This window comes from Procambarus clarkii, chromosome 84 (assembly GCF_040958095.1).
Source record: "Procambarus clarkii isolate CNS0578487 chromosome 84, FALCON_Pclarkii_2.0, whole genome shotgun sequence".
Taxonomy (NCBI): domain Eukaryota; kingdom Metazoa; phylum Arthropoda; class Malacostraca; order Decapoda; family Cambaridae; genus Procambarus; species Procambarus clarkii.
In genome coordinates this window covers 18048259-18064949 of record NC_091233.1, presented here as the reverse complement: position 1 = coordinate 18064949, position 16691 = coordinate 18048259, and the positions used below count along the sequence as shown (strand labels likewise).

The 16691-nt window shown below is 42.6% G+C and overlaps 1 protein-coding gene and 1 long non-coding RNA gene across 3 annotated transcripts in view; one reads left to right on the top strand and one right to left on the bottom strand.

Annotated features, from left to right (window-relative positions):
• Nucleotides 1-16691, top strand: part of LOC123774878 (uncharacterized) — a 329931-nt gene that overhangs the window by 240887 nt on the left and 72353 nt on the right. The gene's annotated exons all lie outside the window — the stretch shown is intronic.
• The window catches only part of LOC123774876 (neuronal acetylcholine receptor subunit alpha-10), a 54790-nt gene continuing 47630 nt past the window's right edge, over nucleotides 9532-16691 (bottom strand). For both annotated transcript variants that reach the window (XM_069316582.1, XM_069316583.1), the window contains exons 11-12: nucleotides 13249-13399; nucleotides 9532-10907 (exon numbers count right to left, since the gene is read on the bottom strand). In XM_069316582.1, the coding sequence (XP_069172683.1) occupies nucleotides 13301-13399 (99 nt within the window). In that variant the 3' untranslated portion in view covers nucleotides 9532-10907; nucleotides 13249-13300. The remainder of the gene's footprint in view (nucleotides 10908-13248; nucleotides 13400-16691) is intronic.

Here is a 16691-nt window from a genome sequence, read left to right as displayed (position 1 = left end):
AAATTAGCAAAAAATAACATTCTATGATAACTGACGCCTTTCGTTATCAGCGTTCACGGCACAAGAATTAGTTGAGAGAGACAAAGGCGAGTGAAGGACTTAGTCATAAAGGAAGAGGATTACCATGATATAATCCACAAACAACTGGCTCATTATCCAACTGGGATGTTGCTAATCCTCAACTGCACCAGAATTCATCATCCACTTAAGACGTCTCCGCTTAAGAGATCTGTTGCTCTTAACTACATTACGGCGGCTTAGTCGGTATTTACTAACCAGACTAAGAGCTTCAATGCACTTCGGTGTGAAGAATACAGTAGATGTTAATTGATGTATTTCTACTTATATTTAACAGCTATACAGTAATGATTTTGAGAAAATTGCTATGGAGATAACAGCTCTCTAGATAATAGCTCTGTAGATAACTGCTCTGAAGATAACAGCTGTATAGATAACAGCTCTGAAGAAAACAACTCCCAAGATAATAGCTCCCAAGATAACAGTTCCCAAGATAACAGCTTCCTAGATAAGAGCTCCCTAAATAACAGCTCCCAAGATAACAGCTCTGTAGGTGTATTGTAAAACTGTAGAGAGTTCGAGCCAGCTCAGTTAAAGGAGCCGGCAGCTCCTCTGAAATGATGCCTCTATAGCAGGTCTGAAGATAGCAATAAGGACATCTGAAGATAGCAATAAGGACATCTGAAGACCTCATCTCGAGGAGGAAATGGACCATCTTAGGTAATTGGGTCGCAGGTGACCTGCCGTTGCCTCGCTGTCTCTTCCAAGGAACTTTTACTGATCCATTTTAGATCCAGAAGTCGATTCAAGTTGAGAATGGTCCAGGACGGACCGAAACGTCGTCGTCCCTTCACTTTCTAGTGTGTGGTTTGGTCAGTACCTGGGACGGTTTTGTGTCTCCAAAACATGCTTAAAAATTTTTTCAATCTATGTTTGCCTCTGGCCAGCCACTTGGGGTGGACTTTAGAGCGACGGTCTGGCTTCATGCAGGTCGGCGTTCAATCCTCGACCGTCTCAGAGTTTTTGGGTATCATCCTTTTTCCCCGTCCCATCCCAAATCCTTATCCTTATATTCCCCTCAAGCTGTGACAGCAGTCTTAAGTAATACATTCTAGGGATAAATAGCAAAGGATAGGCTCATACGCACTAGGAAATGGGGAAGAGAGATCGTGGACTGTCACATTTTTCTAGGAATCAATACTACTGATTACTGCAATGGTCAATACTGCCATGGTCAATACTACCATGGTCAATACTGTCATGGTCAATACTGTCATGGTCAATACTGTCATGGTCAATACTGTCATGGTCAATACTGCCATGGTCAATACTGCCATGGTCAATACTGCCATGGTCAATACTGTCATGGTCAATACTGTCATGGTCAATACTGTCATGGCCAATACTGCCGTGGTCAATACTGCCATGGTCAATACTGCCGTGGTCAATACTGCCATGGTCAATACTGCCGTTGTCAATACTGCCGTGGTCAATACTGCCATGGTCAATACTGCCATGGTCAATACTGCCGTGGTCAATACTGCCATGGTCAATACTGCCGTGGTCAATACTGCCGTGATCAATACTGCCATGGTCAATACTGCCATGGTCAATACTGCCATGATCAATACTGCCGTGGTCAATAATTCCGTGGTCAATACTGCCGTTGTCAATACTGCCATGGTCAATACTGTCATGGTCAATACTGCCATGGTCAATACTGCCATGGTCAATACTGTCATGGTCAATACTGTCATGGTCAATACTGCCATGGTCAATACTGCCATGGTCAATACTGCCATGGTCAATACTGACATGGTCAATACTGACATGATCAATACTGACATGGTCAATACTGCCATGATCAATACTGCCATGATCAATACTGATCCTCTCGCCATACTTTGTCTCCGCCAAGTATCTCATTGAGAGATTAATGAGCGGCATTCATTAACACTTGTCAGTGAAAACCTTTAATTTCGTGCTGCTGGTATTGAACCAATGTCCATATTTAGACGTGTAAGTCACTGCAGTTAGTGCAGTGACTTAGTGTGTGAGTGTGTTCTTACAAGACGAAGACTTAGCAGTAAGTTGACCAGACCACACACTAGAAGGTGAAGGGACGACGACGTTTCGGTCCGTCCTGGACCATTCTCAAGTCGATTGTGATAGACTTACTTAGCAGTAAGTCTTCGTCTTGTGAGAACACTCCTGCAAGACGTCTGCAACATGTTTATTTCTTGGTCCACCTTAGAGAAGGGACCAAGGTTGTTACGGTTATAAGTGAGTAGGTGTCAGTGTCTGTTGAGTGCCGGGTAACGTGGGTGCTGGAGGTGTGCTGGTTATAAGGTCTGAAAACACATGGGAGGCAGGTAAGCAGGTCCCCGTGAGTCAGAAAACATAGGGAAGGCTGGGGCCAGATTCACGAAGCAGTTATGCAAGCACTTACGAACCTGTCTATCTTTTCTCAATCTTTGGCGGCTTTGTTCGCAATTATTAAACAGTTAATGAGCTCCGAAGCACCAGGAGGCTGTTTATAACAATAACAGTTGATTGGGAAGTTTTCATGCTTGTAAACTGTTTAATAAATGTAACCAAAACCGTCAAAGATTGAGGAAAGATGTACACGTTCGTAAGTGCTTGCGTAACTGCTTCGTGAATCTGGCCCCAGGTCGTTACATGGTCTGCGAGCGCTCAAACGTCCAGTGATTACGAAACACGTGTTATCTAGTTTGTTACCTCCATTTGAGACGCAAATGAAGCTGGCTAGTCTGTGCGTCACGGGTTGTCGAACGCGTCAAGCGTTCATTGGTCGACAACAGTTCTGTAATTTAGTTGCGAATTGCGTTTTCACACGCGAAAACTGACCAAAAAAATTCATTCAAGTATTAAATGCACATCTTAATTCACACATTTTTTTTCAAAATTTTGGGGTTTATATTGCTATCGATTATTTCTTGCCTGTACATGTAAGTAAATCTTATTGATTACATAAGTAAATACAAGTTGGTGGAGAATAGCGACGATTGAGAAGCGTGTTATTGTTTGGGAGTTTAAAAGAAGGCAAAATATATCGGTACGCAATCCTGTACGCCTGTGATGTTCGCAAATGCGGCGAATTTATCACTGCTACGCCTTGTGTACGCATGTTCAATGGGCGGTAGAGCAACGGTCTCGCTTCATGCAGGTCGGCGTTCAATCCTCGATCGTCCAGGTAGTTGGGGCACCATTCCTTCCCCCCGTCCCATCCCAAAGCCTTATCCTGACCCCTTCCCAGTGCTATATAGTCGTAATGGCTTGGCACTTTCCCCTGATAATTCCCCTCCCCTCCAGATGACTGTACACATGTGCACTCCAGACGGCAGTGTACGCATGTACACTTCAGCTGATCCTGTACGCATGTACACAACAGAATGACATCAGATGAAAGGAACTGTGCCTAAACGTTTCTATTATTCGGTAAAATCCCCGAGCCATCCATTGCTCTACACCACACAGGTACACAGACACACACACCCTCTCCCCCCCCCTACCAGTACACACACACACCCTCACCCCCCCACCAGTACACACACACACCCCCTCCCCCAGTACACACACACACCCTCCCCCCCCCACCAGTACACACACAAACACCCCCCCTCCCCCCCCCCATCAGTACACACACACCCTCTCCCCCCCCCACCAGTACACACACAACATTAAGAGTTGGAAGAATGCATAAAACCACCATTCTAACTAGTACACTCGCTACACCCGCTTCACTGGCGACAAGATATCAGCAATCCAGATAACGGAGAACCAGAGCCGCCCAACCTCTCGACGACACAATGGTTGCTATCACCCCCCCCCCCCCCTAGGGATAGCACTCGATATAGTGATTCACACACGCGAATATTGAGCAAAAACTTGAACCCTTTAGAAGTGAGACACTCAGCGAATCTTGAAGAAGTTTCACGACTAAATTTATCTCACGAACTAAACCATCTGCTTGCAATATCTCCCCTCCCCCCCCCCCATCCCCCTTCCTCCGAGTGCAATATTGCGAGAGTTGTGGAGAAAACTTCTTGGTATTTATTATTTTTGTAGCGAGAGACTGGCGCTGAGCAAACATCATGAGACACGATATCCAGCAGTGAACACGAGAAGAGATGGGAGCTGAAACGAGCAGTCTCGGAAGCGCTTCTTGTGTAGGAGTCTTGTAAATACGGTCACAAGGGCTGGCAGCCAGTGGAGGAAACATCTTAGACGCTGAGACGGAAATCAGCATCGCCCAAGTGAGGTTTCCGACTTAGGGAGAAACATTTATGGTGTTTCCGATTTATGGTGTTTGGGTAGGGCCCCCTGTGTTGTGCTACATGGTGTAGGGCCCCCCTGTGTTGTGGTGCATGGTGTGGGGCCCCCCTGTGTTGTGGTGCATGGTGTGGGGCCCCCCTGTGTTGTGGTGCATGGTGTGGGGCCCCCCTGTGTTGTGGTGCATGGTGTGGGGCCCCCCTGTGTTGTGGTGCATGGTGTGGGGCCCCCCTGTGTTGTGGTGCATGGTGTGGGGCCCCCCTGTGTTGTGGTGCATGGTGTGGGGCCCCCCTGTGTTGTGGTGCATGGTGTGGGGCCCCCCTGTGTTGTGGTGCATGGTGTGGGGCCCCCTTGTGTTGTGGTGCATGGTGTGGGGCCCCCCTGTGTTGTGGTACATGGTGGAGGGCCCCACTGTTCTGTTATAACCAACAGAGCCTAAGCACCTAACTTAACCTTCGCCTAAATATACATAGAATGTTTATGAATAATAATTTTAATTTATATATAACAAAACAATTTTTAATACATAGTTTGTTTAAATTGATGAATGCGTCTGGGGAACACGGCCGCTGCTTTAACCAGCCTAGTGTGAGGACGGGTTGGGGTGGTAATGATTGGACGCGTTTCCTATCACCTAACGCACCTTTTCACCTAATAGTAAATAGGTACCCAGAAGCTAATCAGCTTGTTGTACTCACCTAGTTGTGCTTACAGGGATTGAGTTTTGGATCTTTGGTCCCGCCTCTCAGCCGTCATTCAACAGGTGTACAGGTTCCTGAGCCTATTGGGCTCTATCATATCTACATATGAAACTGTGTATGGAGTCAGCCTCCACCACATCACTGCCTAATGCATTCCACCTGTTAACTACTCTGACACTGAAAAAGGTCTTTCTAACGTCCCTGTGGCTCATTTGGGTACTTAGTCTCCACCTGTGTCCCCTTGTGCGTGTACCACCCGTGTTAAACAGTTTATCTTTATCTACCCTGTCAATTCCTCTGAGAATTTTATGGGGAATTGCTTCCTGTGGATGGTTAGAAATTCGACCTTTGGATGTAAAGGGGGGGGGGGGGACGTCGATTTAAGCCTAACATGTACTGTGTATATAACTGGTTTCCTGTCCCCCGGCACAATGTATTATTAAACTGAAGCTGTTCGCGAAATTTACATAATTTTCCGTCTTCTATTTTGGATCCCTTTGGGCAGATTCACGAAGCAGTTATGCAAGCACTTACGAACCTGTACATCTTTCCTCAATCTTTGGCGGCTTTGTTTACAATTATTCAACAGTTAATGAACTCCGAAGCACCAGGAGGCTGTTTATAACAATAACAACAGTTGAATGACAAGTTTTCATGCTTGTAAACTGTTTAATAAATGTAACCAAAGCCGTTAAAGATTGAGGAAAGATGTACACGTTCGTAAGTGCCTGCGTAACTGCTTCGTGAATCTGGCCTCTGGTATGTTAGGATAAGGGCACTTAGTACAGCAGTTTCTTAACGTTGGGGACCTTAGGAGGACCGGCTGGGCTGTGGTAGGCTACCAGTAAAAGAGAGAGAACGTGTGTATATAGTTACTAAAGAAAACGAAATCAAAACGTGTTCTGTAATAACAATTAATGGGTGACATTAACTTTAAACCGAGAATAGCTGATGCTGTTAATGACCAGTGGGGCCAGATTCACGAAGCTGTTACGCAAGTACTTAAGAACGTGTACATCTTTCCTCAGTCTTTGACGGCTTTGGTTACATTTATTAAACAGTTTACAAGCCTGAAAACTTGCCAATCAACTGTTGTTATTGTTATAAACAGCCTCCTGGTGCTTCGGAGCTCACTAACTGTTTAATAATTGTAAACAAAGCCGCCGAGATTGAGAAAAGATGTACAGGTTCGTATGTGCTTGCGTAACTGCTTCATAAATCTGTCACCAGAATATCTAATCTAGGACAGTTGACCATAGTCTTTAGTTTCCCACTTATATATAATCAAGTTTCATTCTCGTTGCGTAAGAAAAGTTATTATAAGTTCGAATTTTACCTAGACTTCTGAAATGAACCATGTCCCCATGTAGCTCCTTGTAAATTAAAGCTCACAGGAGTTCAATAACTCATAATATATATTATTATTCTTGACGACGGAAGAAAATTAACATTGGGCAATCTAAAGTCTACCCAAGGCAGCCAAGGTCTCTTCACGAGTTTGCTCTGAAGAAGCTGTGAGTCACCCCCGGACGAACTCTGTTGAGAGTATTAGCCTGCCTGTGACGTGGCAGTATCAGGAATCGCCTTATTCGGGGCTGGCTGGTGGAAGAGACTAGCCACTGTGGTGCTTAGTGAGGAGAGTGATCAGCGGGATCACACGAGGCTCCTGCCTAGGGCTCGCAACCCTAGTATCGGTCGTGGAGTGGCCTACACAGCGGAGCTGATCGGTACCTGCCAGCTACAGACTGGATTGTGGTTGAAGGCCTCCACGACGTAGCACCCAGTGGGACTGTGATATGGCTGGCCTGTGGCCAGGGTAGATTCGCCAAGAGAATCATAGAGGATTCATCGGGGGGCCACTGAAGAAAGAACCAGGGCTACCCAAAGTGCGCACCGTGGAGCATCCAGTGTCTTCGGAGGAAGACAACCTTGTACATAATCGTGTAGTAATAACCCCCGTGTGCAACTGTTATTTATTTATGATGGTGGTGAATATATATATATATATAAATCCGAACATTTGTATCCCTCCCCCTTTAATTTACCTTGCATTACGGAACACACCCCTTGAAAGCCTCTACTAACTTGGGGCCGGATACCCAAACTCTAATAACATCAGAGAAGAACCCGGTTGCGTCCCAATAGGGCCGTAACATAATTACGGCCCTATATAAAATAATACAACTTTTAACGGGCTCTATTTAGTTTATTTAAAATTTTGGTTCTTATAACAAGGGTCAAGACTAAACTATACAACGCAATTTGATATATTACAAGGTCTGGAATTTATTACTTATTCCTGTTAATTGTGACAAACCACAATCCTGTTAATTGTGTAGTTCACTTAGTACTAATAGATATTCTGGAGTCAAGCAACTATTGTGGATTATAACCTGGGATATCAGCCTGAAGACGGATTTATCACATTTTCACGATTTGAAACAAAATCTAAAATATTGGTATAGTTATCCTAAGAAGCCATTTTCTTAACACTTCCTCTAAAAGAAAACTGTTCCTATTATCGTATTACATGGATAACTTCTCTAAAACATCTGTATGCACCCTTCGACTCTATATTTTGCTTCAGAATTGTTGTCTAATTTCATACGTTCACAAAATACTGTATTAATCACTGTGTTTTTCGTATACATAAGGAATAGCTGCCAAGATAACAAGGACATACTTGAATTAATATTTTTATCTCCTCGAAATATCCAACAATTAGATGGCTGAAGTGATATGTAGTAAGCATCTCTTGTTTATTTACCTGAATTTACCTGAGTGCCAACATCTCTAGGGACCTTGACGAGGTCAGGAAACCGGAGGCTGGTCAACGGTTCCTTCATTATTCATATAGATTTTCCAGCTAAATTTTTAATGGAGGTACAGTAATATCAAGGCATTTGTGGCTTTGAAGAGAGGTAGTGAATTCTATGAGCTTATGGGTGAAAAAGAATTCTCCGTTTTATGTCCTAAATGGTGGCTTTTTGAGCTTGAAGATAATGCTCCTTGTATGTGTTACATTGTGGCTTTTTGAGCTTGAAGATATTGCCCCTTGTATGTGTTACATTGTGGCTTGTTGAGCTTGAAGATAATGCCCCTTGTATGTGTTACATTGTGGCTTTTTGAGCTTGAAGATAATGCCCCTTGTATGTGTTACATTGTGGCTTGTTGAGCTTGAAGATAATGCCCCTTGTATGTGTTACATTGTGGCTTGTTGAGCTTGAAGATAATGCCACTTGTATGTGTTACATTGTGGCTTTTTGAGCTTGAAGATATTGCCCCTTGTATGTGTTACATTGTGGCTTTTTGAGCTTGAAGATAATGCCACTTGTATGTGTTACATTGTGGCTTTTTGAGCTTGAAGATAATGCCCCTTGTATGTGTTACATTGTGGCTTTTTGAGCTTGAAGATAATGCCCCTTGTATGTGTTACATTAGACCTTTTAAAGAAATGATATGATACTTGAATATCCTACAATCTATTTATCTTGCCTTTCACGATATACTGTTTACATTTCCGGACCTCTGTTCTTTCTGATGGTGTAACATCTGATTTTCTTCAGCCTGGGTTCATTTACCTGAATTTACCTGAGGGCTACTGACACTAGTGGCCTCGAAGAGGACAAGTAGCCGGCGGCTTGTTAAAGGTCCTCACATTTGTGTTGATAATATTTTCCTGTTGGAATTTAAAATTCAACAGGGACTTGGCATTTATGGCTTTGGCGGGTAGGTGGTTCCATGGGTTTATAACCCTGTGGGTGCAAAAGCATCTCCTGTACTCAGTCCAACAGTGTGGCTTGTTGAGGTTGATGCCGTTGCTCCTTGTTTGTGTTACATCTGACCCTTTGAAGAAATTGCCCGAATCAAGATTCTCCAAATTGTTCAGTATTTTATAAGTTTCAATGAGATCCGCCCTACCATGCTTAGTCTGCAGTGCTGTTAATGCCATGTGGGAGCCGGTCGGCCGAGCGGACAGCACGCTGGACTTGTGATCCTGTGGTCCTGGGTTCGATCCCAGGCGCCGGCGAGAAACAATGGGCAGAGTTTCTTTCACCCTATGCCCCTGTTACCTAGCAGTAAAATAGGTACCTGGGTGTTAGCTGTCACGGGCTGCTTCCTGGGGGTGGAGGCCTGGTTGAGGACCGGGCCGCGGGGACACTAAAAGCCCCGAAATCATCTCAAGATCACCTCAAGATGTGGCCTTCAACCGTTCTTTATACCATTGTTTGACAAGACATGTAATTCAAGTTCTTGGGGGTACATAAAGCCTGTATTAAGTCTTAACAAAGCCCCTTCTTAAGGCCAAAATAGATTCTCCATTGGATGCAGCCTAAAAACATTGCCTAACTAGGGCGAACAGGAACATCAGGTGAATGGGAATGTTGCCCAACCGTCTCAGGCCTGCTTGGGGATTGAGCGAAGGACCCTCGGTTGTAAGCCTAGGACGAAGACTACAGTGCTACAGACCTCATAAAAGATCTATTGAAGTATTAAAAGGTCGAAATAATAATACACATTCATATGTACAATTTATTACAAAATATACATTTATATATATATATATTGTTTGTATACTCAATATATATGACTGTTAGATTGTTAGAGATTGTTAGATTGTGGAGAGTTAGTGAGTCTTTTGGGGGATGTTAGTGGAATATACATTGTTAATAGATGGTTAATTGTCGTTATTGCACTGTTGATAATTTTAGTGCACTGTTACCTGTTTGTTAGTGCACTGTTAATTGATGCTAGTGCCCAGTTAATGTTAATGGGCTGTTAATTAACGTTACTGCACTGTTAACTGATGCTAGTGCCCAGTTAATGTTAATGCACTGTAAATTGATGCTAGTGCCCAGTTAATGTTAGTGGGCTGTTAATTAACGCTAGTGCACTGTTAATTGATGCTATTGCATTGTTAATGATCAAACTGCTTGTTATCTTCAAGAATCATGAGTATGCTGTTAGTATACTAAACAGCCTGATGCTTTCACGTTATTAATTTCTGGTTTGTTAATGGTTATTCCGTTGTTATTATGATAGAGGGTTTGTTAGTTGGTTGTGAAGGGGAAGTGGTAGTTAGAGTATTGGTTGGTGTTGCATGTGTGCTAATGGTTGTTGGGGTTGTGGTGGTTGTGGTTGAATTGGAAGTGGTGATCTAAGTGGTTGTGATTGTGGTGATGCTTGTAGTTGTTGTTATAGTGGTGTTAGTTGTGGTTCTGTTGGTAGTGTGGAAGCTTAGCACCTGTCTGTTGGTAGTGAGGAAGCTTAGCACCTGTCTGTTGGTAGTGTGGAAGCTTAGCACCTGTCTGTTGGTAGTGTGGAAGCTTAGCACCTGTCTGTTGGTAGTGAGGAAGCTTAGCACCTGTCTGTTGGTAGTGAGGAAGCTTAGCACCTGTCTGTTGGTAGTGAGGAAGCTTAGCACCTGTCTGTTGGTAGTGTGGAAGCTTAGCACCTGTCTGTTGGTAGTGAGGAAGCTTAGCACCTGTCTGTTGGTAGTGAGGAAGCTTAGCACCTGTCTGTTGGTAGTGTGGAAGCTTAGCACCTGTCTGTTGGTAGTGAGGAAGCTTAGCACCTGTCTGTTGGTAGTGAGGAAGCTTAACACCTGTCTGTTGGTAGTGAGGAAGCTTAACACCTGTCTGTTGGTAGTGAGGAAGCTTAACACCTGTCTGTTGGTAGTGTGGAAGCTTAACACCTGTCTGTTGGTAGTGAGGAAGCTTAGCACCTGTCTGTTGGTAGTGAGGAAGCTTAACACCTGTCTGTTGGTAGTGAGGAAGCTTAACACCTGTCTGTTGGTAGTGAGGAAGCTTAACACCTGTCTGTTGGTAGCGAGGAAGCTTAACATCTGTCGTAGTGGTCTGCAGCTTAGTGGTGAGAAGCCATACTGGTACCATCCTGGAGAACATGTGCACATTAGAACATGTGAACATTTGAACATGTGAACATTAGAACATGTGAACAATAGAACATGTGAACATTAGAACATGTGAACATTAGAACATGGGAACATTAGAACATGTGAATATTAGACATGTGAACATAAGAACATGTGAAAATAACACATGAACATAAGAACATGTGAAAATAACACATGAACATAAGAACATGTGAAAATAACACATGAACATAAAAACATGTGAAAATAACACATGAACATAAGAACATATGAAAATAACACATGAACATAAAAACATGTGAAAATAACACATGAACATAAGAACATGTGAAAATAACACATGAACATAAGAACATTTGAACATAAGAACATACCGAGCCAAAACAGTTGAACACAAAAGCATTAAATCCTTAGAAATTGTGGGGGGGGGGGGGGGGCTGGGGGGAGGTTTTTGATAAGCCGCCGGCTTCCTGCCCCAGTCGAGAGAACTGGAGATGGCGGCTCTGAGGTAAATTCGGGTATGTAGAATGAATTATTAGCAGAAGGCCTATTGCTTAAGCAAGGCAGGTTCTATTTATTATCCCACATCTACTACCCCATGCATTTATCCAACCTCTCCTCCTACTTATATGCCTATCCACCCTCATGGATAGGTACCCATGTACCTATCCAACCATTGCTTGGATAGCCACTTGAACTGGTTGGTAGAGCGACTGGTTGGGTTCTTTCAAGTCCGGCGTTCGATCCCCCCGATGGATTAGGTGATTGGAGAGTGTTCCTTAACTCGTTCTCAAGTTCTCGCTTCTTGAACAATTGAGGATACAGAAGCACAAGTTCTATGACAATAAGAAGACGTAACAACGTCATTTAAAGTCGTAACAATGGAATTATAGGGACCGTTACGTTGTTTGCTTTATGTTGACCAGACCACACACTAGAAGGTGAAGGGACGACGACGTTTCGGTCCGTCCTGGACCATTCTCAAGTCGATTGTGATGAGGAAGTAGAGACAGGAAATAAATAGGCAATAGAGAGCTGAGGAGCCAAGTAAGGTGTAGTAGAGGGGATAGTAATAATAAGAAGTTATAATTAAATAAAGCAAACAATCGCCTGCTTGTTTGCTTTATTTCCGGTAGTTTGGAAATCTCCAGATTTCCTGTGATTTCAGTACAGATCCGATTATATAACTTTTTACAAGTCAGCGATGATATAGTGGTTGAAGATGCGACTTGGCATTGCCGAGGTCCAGGTTCGCGCCCCCCTCACAGCCCTAGTGTTTAGTCTCATTATGAACAATGGTAATATTTACTAAACCATTGGTGTAAGGTTAACATAATAACAGCTGCCTGACTCAGGTCCCAATATAATTAATGGTTCAGCCGCTTACTCACCGACAAAATATGGAAATACTTTTTATCACCGAGAAACGACAAAATAATTCTGCACCACATTACCACAAATTAATTATTTGTTGGCATATTTGGACACACGCGGTGTTGGCCGCGCTAATACCCGCGACTCTCTCGTAATTATTCATGAAAAGGTTGGTACAATATTATTAATAATATTAATAATAATAGACTATACCATGTATACCCAGCTCGGTATGTACACCTGTGTATATATATACAGGTGTGTATATACCTGTGTTTATAATATATTATATATTTATTATACACACACACACACACACACACACACACACACACAGGTACGAATAAGCCTGAATGGTCCCCAGGCATATATGCATATATTTAGTTATATATACAGGTGTATATAGATCTGTGTATATATATACAGGTGTATATACACACCTGTGAGTTTACTTTAGTCCTGAATATAGTACTGAAGTATAGTATCGTCTTGAGATGAGTTCGGGGCTTAGCGTTCCCGCGGCCCGGTCCTTGAACAGGCCTCCTTTTTGTTACACACTCCCCCAGGAAGCAGCCCGTAGCATCTGTCTAACTCCCAGGTACCTGTTTACTGCTAGGTGAATAGGAGCATCAGGGTGAAAGAAACTCTGGCCATTTGTTTCCACCTCCACCGGGGATCGAACCCGGAACCTCAGGACTACGGGGCATTAGCTCCGAAATCATCTCAAGATAACCTAAAGAAGATATTTCTGTGGCTCAATCTCTGGTGCACAGAGACGTTAATAATTCCCGTTATCCCGTTCCCGTTATAAGGACCAGGGATCGATCCAGGGTTCGATCCCCTACGCGAAACAGAAATGGTTGGACACGTTTCCTTTCATCTAATGCACCTATTCAAGGCGTCATGTCACTGACAACGAGAGTTAATCATACTAACGTAACGTCAAAATACATCATACAAGCCAACCTTTGTATTTTCAACGTTGAGGAGAGTCTCGGTGGTGGAGCAGGTTGGGTCATCAAGGCCCGTGAGGAGAGGAGAAGAGTATGGTGGTGGTGGCCACTACTGTCGACAGCAGGAAGCAGAAGAGCAGCAGCCGATCGAATACCAGAGCCACCTGCAGACAGACAGACAGCAGACCAGGGAGGAAGAAAGCTGCGATTAATTGGCATGGGGTCGAAATGTGTGTGTGTGTACGTAAAGAACTATCAGTGGGGGGAAAGCACCAAGCCATTGCGACTATATAGCACTGGGATGGGGTCAGGATAAGGATTTGGGATGGAACGGTGGGAAGGAATGGTGCCCCAACCTCTTGTGGACAGTCGGGGATTGAACGACGACCGGCATGTAGCGAGACTGTCGCTCTACCGTCCAGCCCAAGTGGTTGGTTGAGCATATGTGTATGACCTGTGTGTGTGTGTGTGCGCGTGTTTTTGTTTTGTTAACAAAAATTATTATTATTTTATCTAGCATGTAAGTTGCCAATTAACGTGAGGCAGCATATTAGTGAGTTGCCACAGGCACCATAGTGCCATGGTGCCACTCAAATTAGCAACATAGATATAGCAAACGGCAAGATATCTATTGTGTGGTACATCATTTGAACGGTAATTAAGAGCTTCGATAATTATATACAAATTATATTAAATTCTCTTAAGTTCAAAATCTTGATTTGACACTCATTTATGTCAACCATGGCAGCCTCCATCATGTCAACCATGGCAATCTCCATCATGCCAACCATGGCAGCCTCCATCATGCCAACCATGGCAATCTCCATCATGCCAACCATGGCAATCTCCATCATGCCAACCATGGCAATCTCCATCATGTCAACCATGGCAATCTCCATCATGCCAACCATGGCAGCCTCCATCATGCCAACCATGGCAATCTCCCCCTGTTGGCCTCTGGAAAAACTGTGTAAATTTGTAAATATAATTTTTCTCAGGTGTCAAAAACCTCCCACATTTTCATTAAGGATTGTGTCTGTTGGTCATTAATTATTAAGGCGCTAATTACAGTGAAAAGTGTGGCACTTTGCGTCCCTTCATAACTATAATGGCGCTCCCGTTAGGGTAAAAAAAAAATTCTCCAATTATTTTGCCTAAATTTGATTTTGATTTTGCCTGTTCTTTACTCTTTTTGTATTTCTATTTATAGATTTTTAGTTTTTTTAATATTTAAATTACTTGGATATGGTTTGGTTTTTGTGTAGAGACGAAGTCATAAGTGGAAATAGATGGCATAGAGAGTCTTAGAGGCGTGTGGAGATCTCTTGCCCCGTCCTGGTCGACGGAGAGTCGACCTTACTGAAGGCTTGGTCGACGACCGGGCCGCGGAGACGCTAAGCCCCGAAATCATATCAAGGTAACCTCAAGGTAACCTGACCCTTGTTAAGGGGGAAGATACAAGCTGGAACAACTACACGACAACTCATTAGAAATATGTGTAGAATAACAAACCCCATATTGTTTCAGTTAGGAAAATATTATTTGTCAGATTTAGATACTATTCTTAAAAAGATATCCCCATTTTGCACCCGCAAGATAACGTAAGATTTTAAGGGTTGACAGATGTTAATCTTCTTGTTTGAGAAGCTGTTCACTTGAGACAGTTAAGCAAGTCCCAGCTGTGTCTGGGTACAAGTGACAGGATGAACAATCCAGCGGGTTTTCTTCCTATTGGGGAGTGTTGTACATGCTGCTATGGCGGTGTGTCCACTCACAGGATGAGCGACGCTGCCCAATAAACTCGCCCCTCCGGGCAAAATTAAATATATTAAACTTCAAGACGATTCGTCGAATGATCTTAACACTTGACCTAACCTTAAACAACCTAATCTAAACTAACTTTACCTTAATATTAAACAACCTGGCGTAACCCATACCAAGATAACCTATCCCAATCGAGCCTAGCACAGCCAAACCTTGCGATATATGTACGATTTTGACAATGAAAAAACGAGTTTAGTGGAAGAGTCGTGAGCGGTGGCGAATATATTTCCTTAACAAAACAACTGATACTGAAAGAGTCCATTGTTATGCTACGAGAAATTCAGTAATTTAACTGACTTTAATAAGTAAATATTTCAGGATTAAACAGTTAGACGAGACTAACTGGTTCTTTAATTGTTGTTTAACCTGTGAGTATTGTTGTATTAGTTAATTTTCCAGTTACTGTGTAGTTTAAACTATGCGGGCTAGAACCAGTTTGAATGTTAATTTTTATATTTAACTGCGGGGGTTAATGAGCTACAGGACGCTTATTCTCTATTATAATGTTAACAATAATTTATAACAAAAGCAAAAGATTGGAGACTTTACATATTTTTACTTCAACATTTTAAAAATTCTTGTGTATGTTGGCTAACAAAGCAAATTCATTTGGCATGACCTAAAAAAAAATTTGACGACAGAGTTACGCGAAATACACAAAGGAAACGGAACTCATTTCGATAACAGAATTACGACGATAACACACACACACATACACTTAAATAATTCACAACCATGGGGCATATAGTCTGCTAACGAGAGCAAATGATATCCAGTAGATCCCAGCCAGTAACTAAGATAACAGGTAAAGGCCATATCTGACCTTGATACAGATTACTGCTCACTAAATGTTCCCAATTTGCATTCTCCTAGTTACTGTAACTAGTAATATGTGTACAACAAAAAGTGTGTTTGATATAAGGTTTCAGGAAGGACAGAAACGACGTCATTTTTCCGGCTTACACTTGTGTAATTAGCTAAGTGTAATTACAGGATGAGAGCTACGCTCGTGGTGTCCCGTCTTCCCAGCACTCTTTGTCGTATACGTTTTGAAACTTGCATGTGTGTTGGGTTACATGTTTCAGCCACTCTACGGTCATTTACTCTCTTCAAATTAGCATACATGACTTTTGTATAAATCGAGATTGTCATTATTGTTATTTTAATTACTAATATATATATTATTTACACGGTATAACAGAACTTTGTACAATTATGTATTATTATATATAACAATATTAAACATTCATAATTTCTGGAATATATATGTGTGTTCGATTTGAAAAGGCCACACAAAGAAACTCTTCATTACATGTTAACATTTTCTTGTTTAAAAGCTGAATGGTGAATATCAAATTATAATGTCTTTAAAGTCCCTATTTTCTATCAAACAGCAGCAACAGTTTTTCCATTTCAGTCATGTCAAAACGTGATTTATATGTTCTCTGTGACTTCAGGCAATTGGAAACCTGTGATCAGCTGTTAACAGCCACACACACACACACACACACACACACACACACACACACACACACACACACACACACACACACACACACACACACACGCACACACACACACAGCAATTTACAATGAGATAAAGTTTGGTATCCGTCAGTGAATCAAACAATA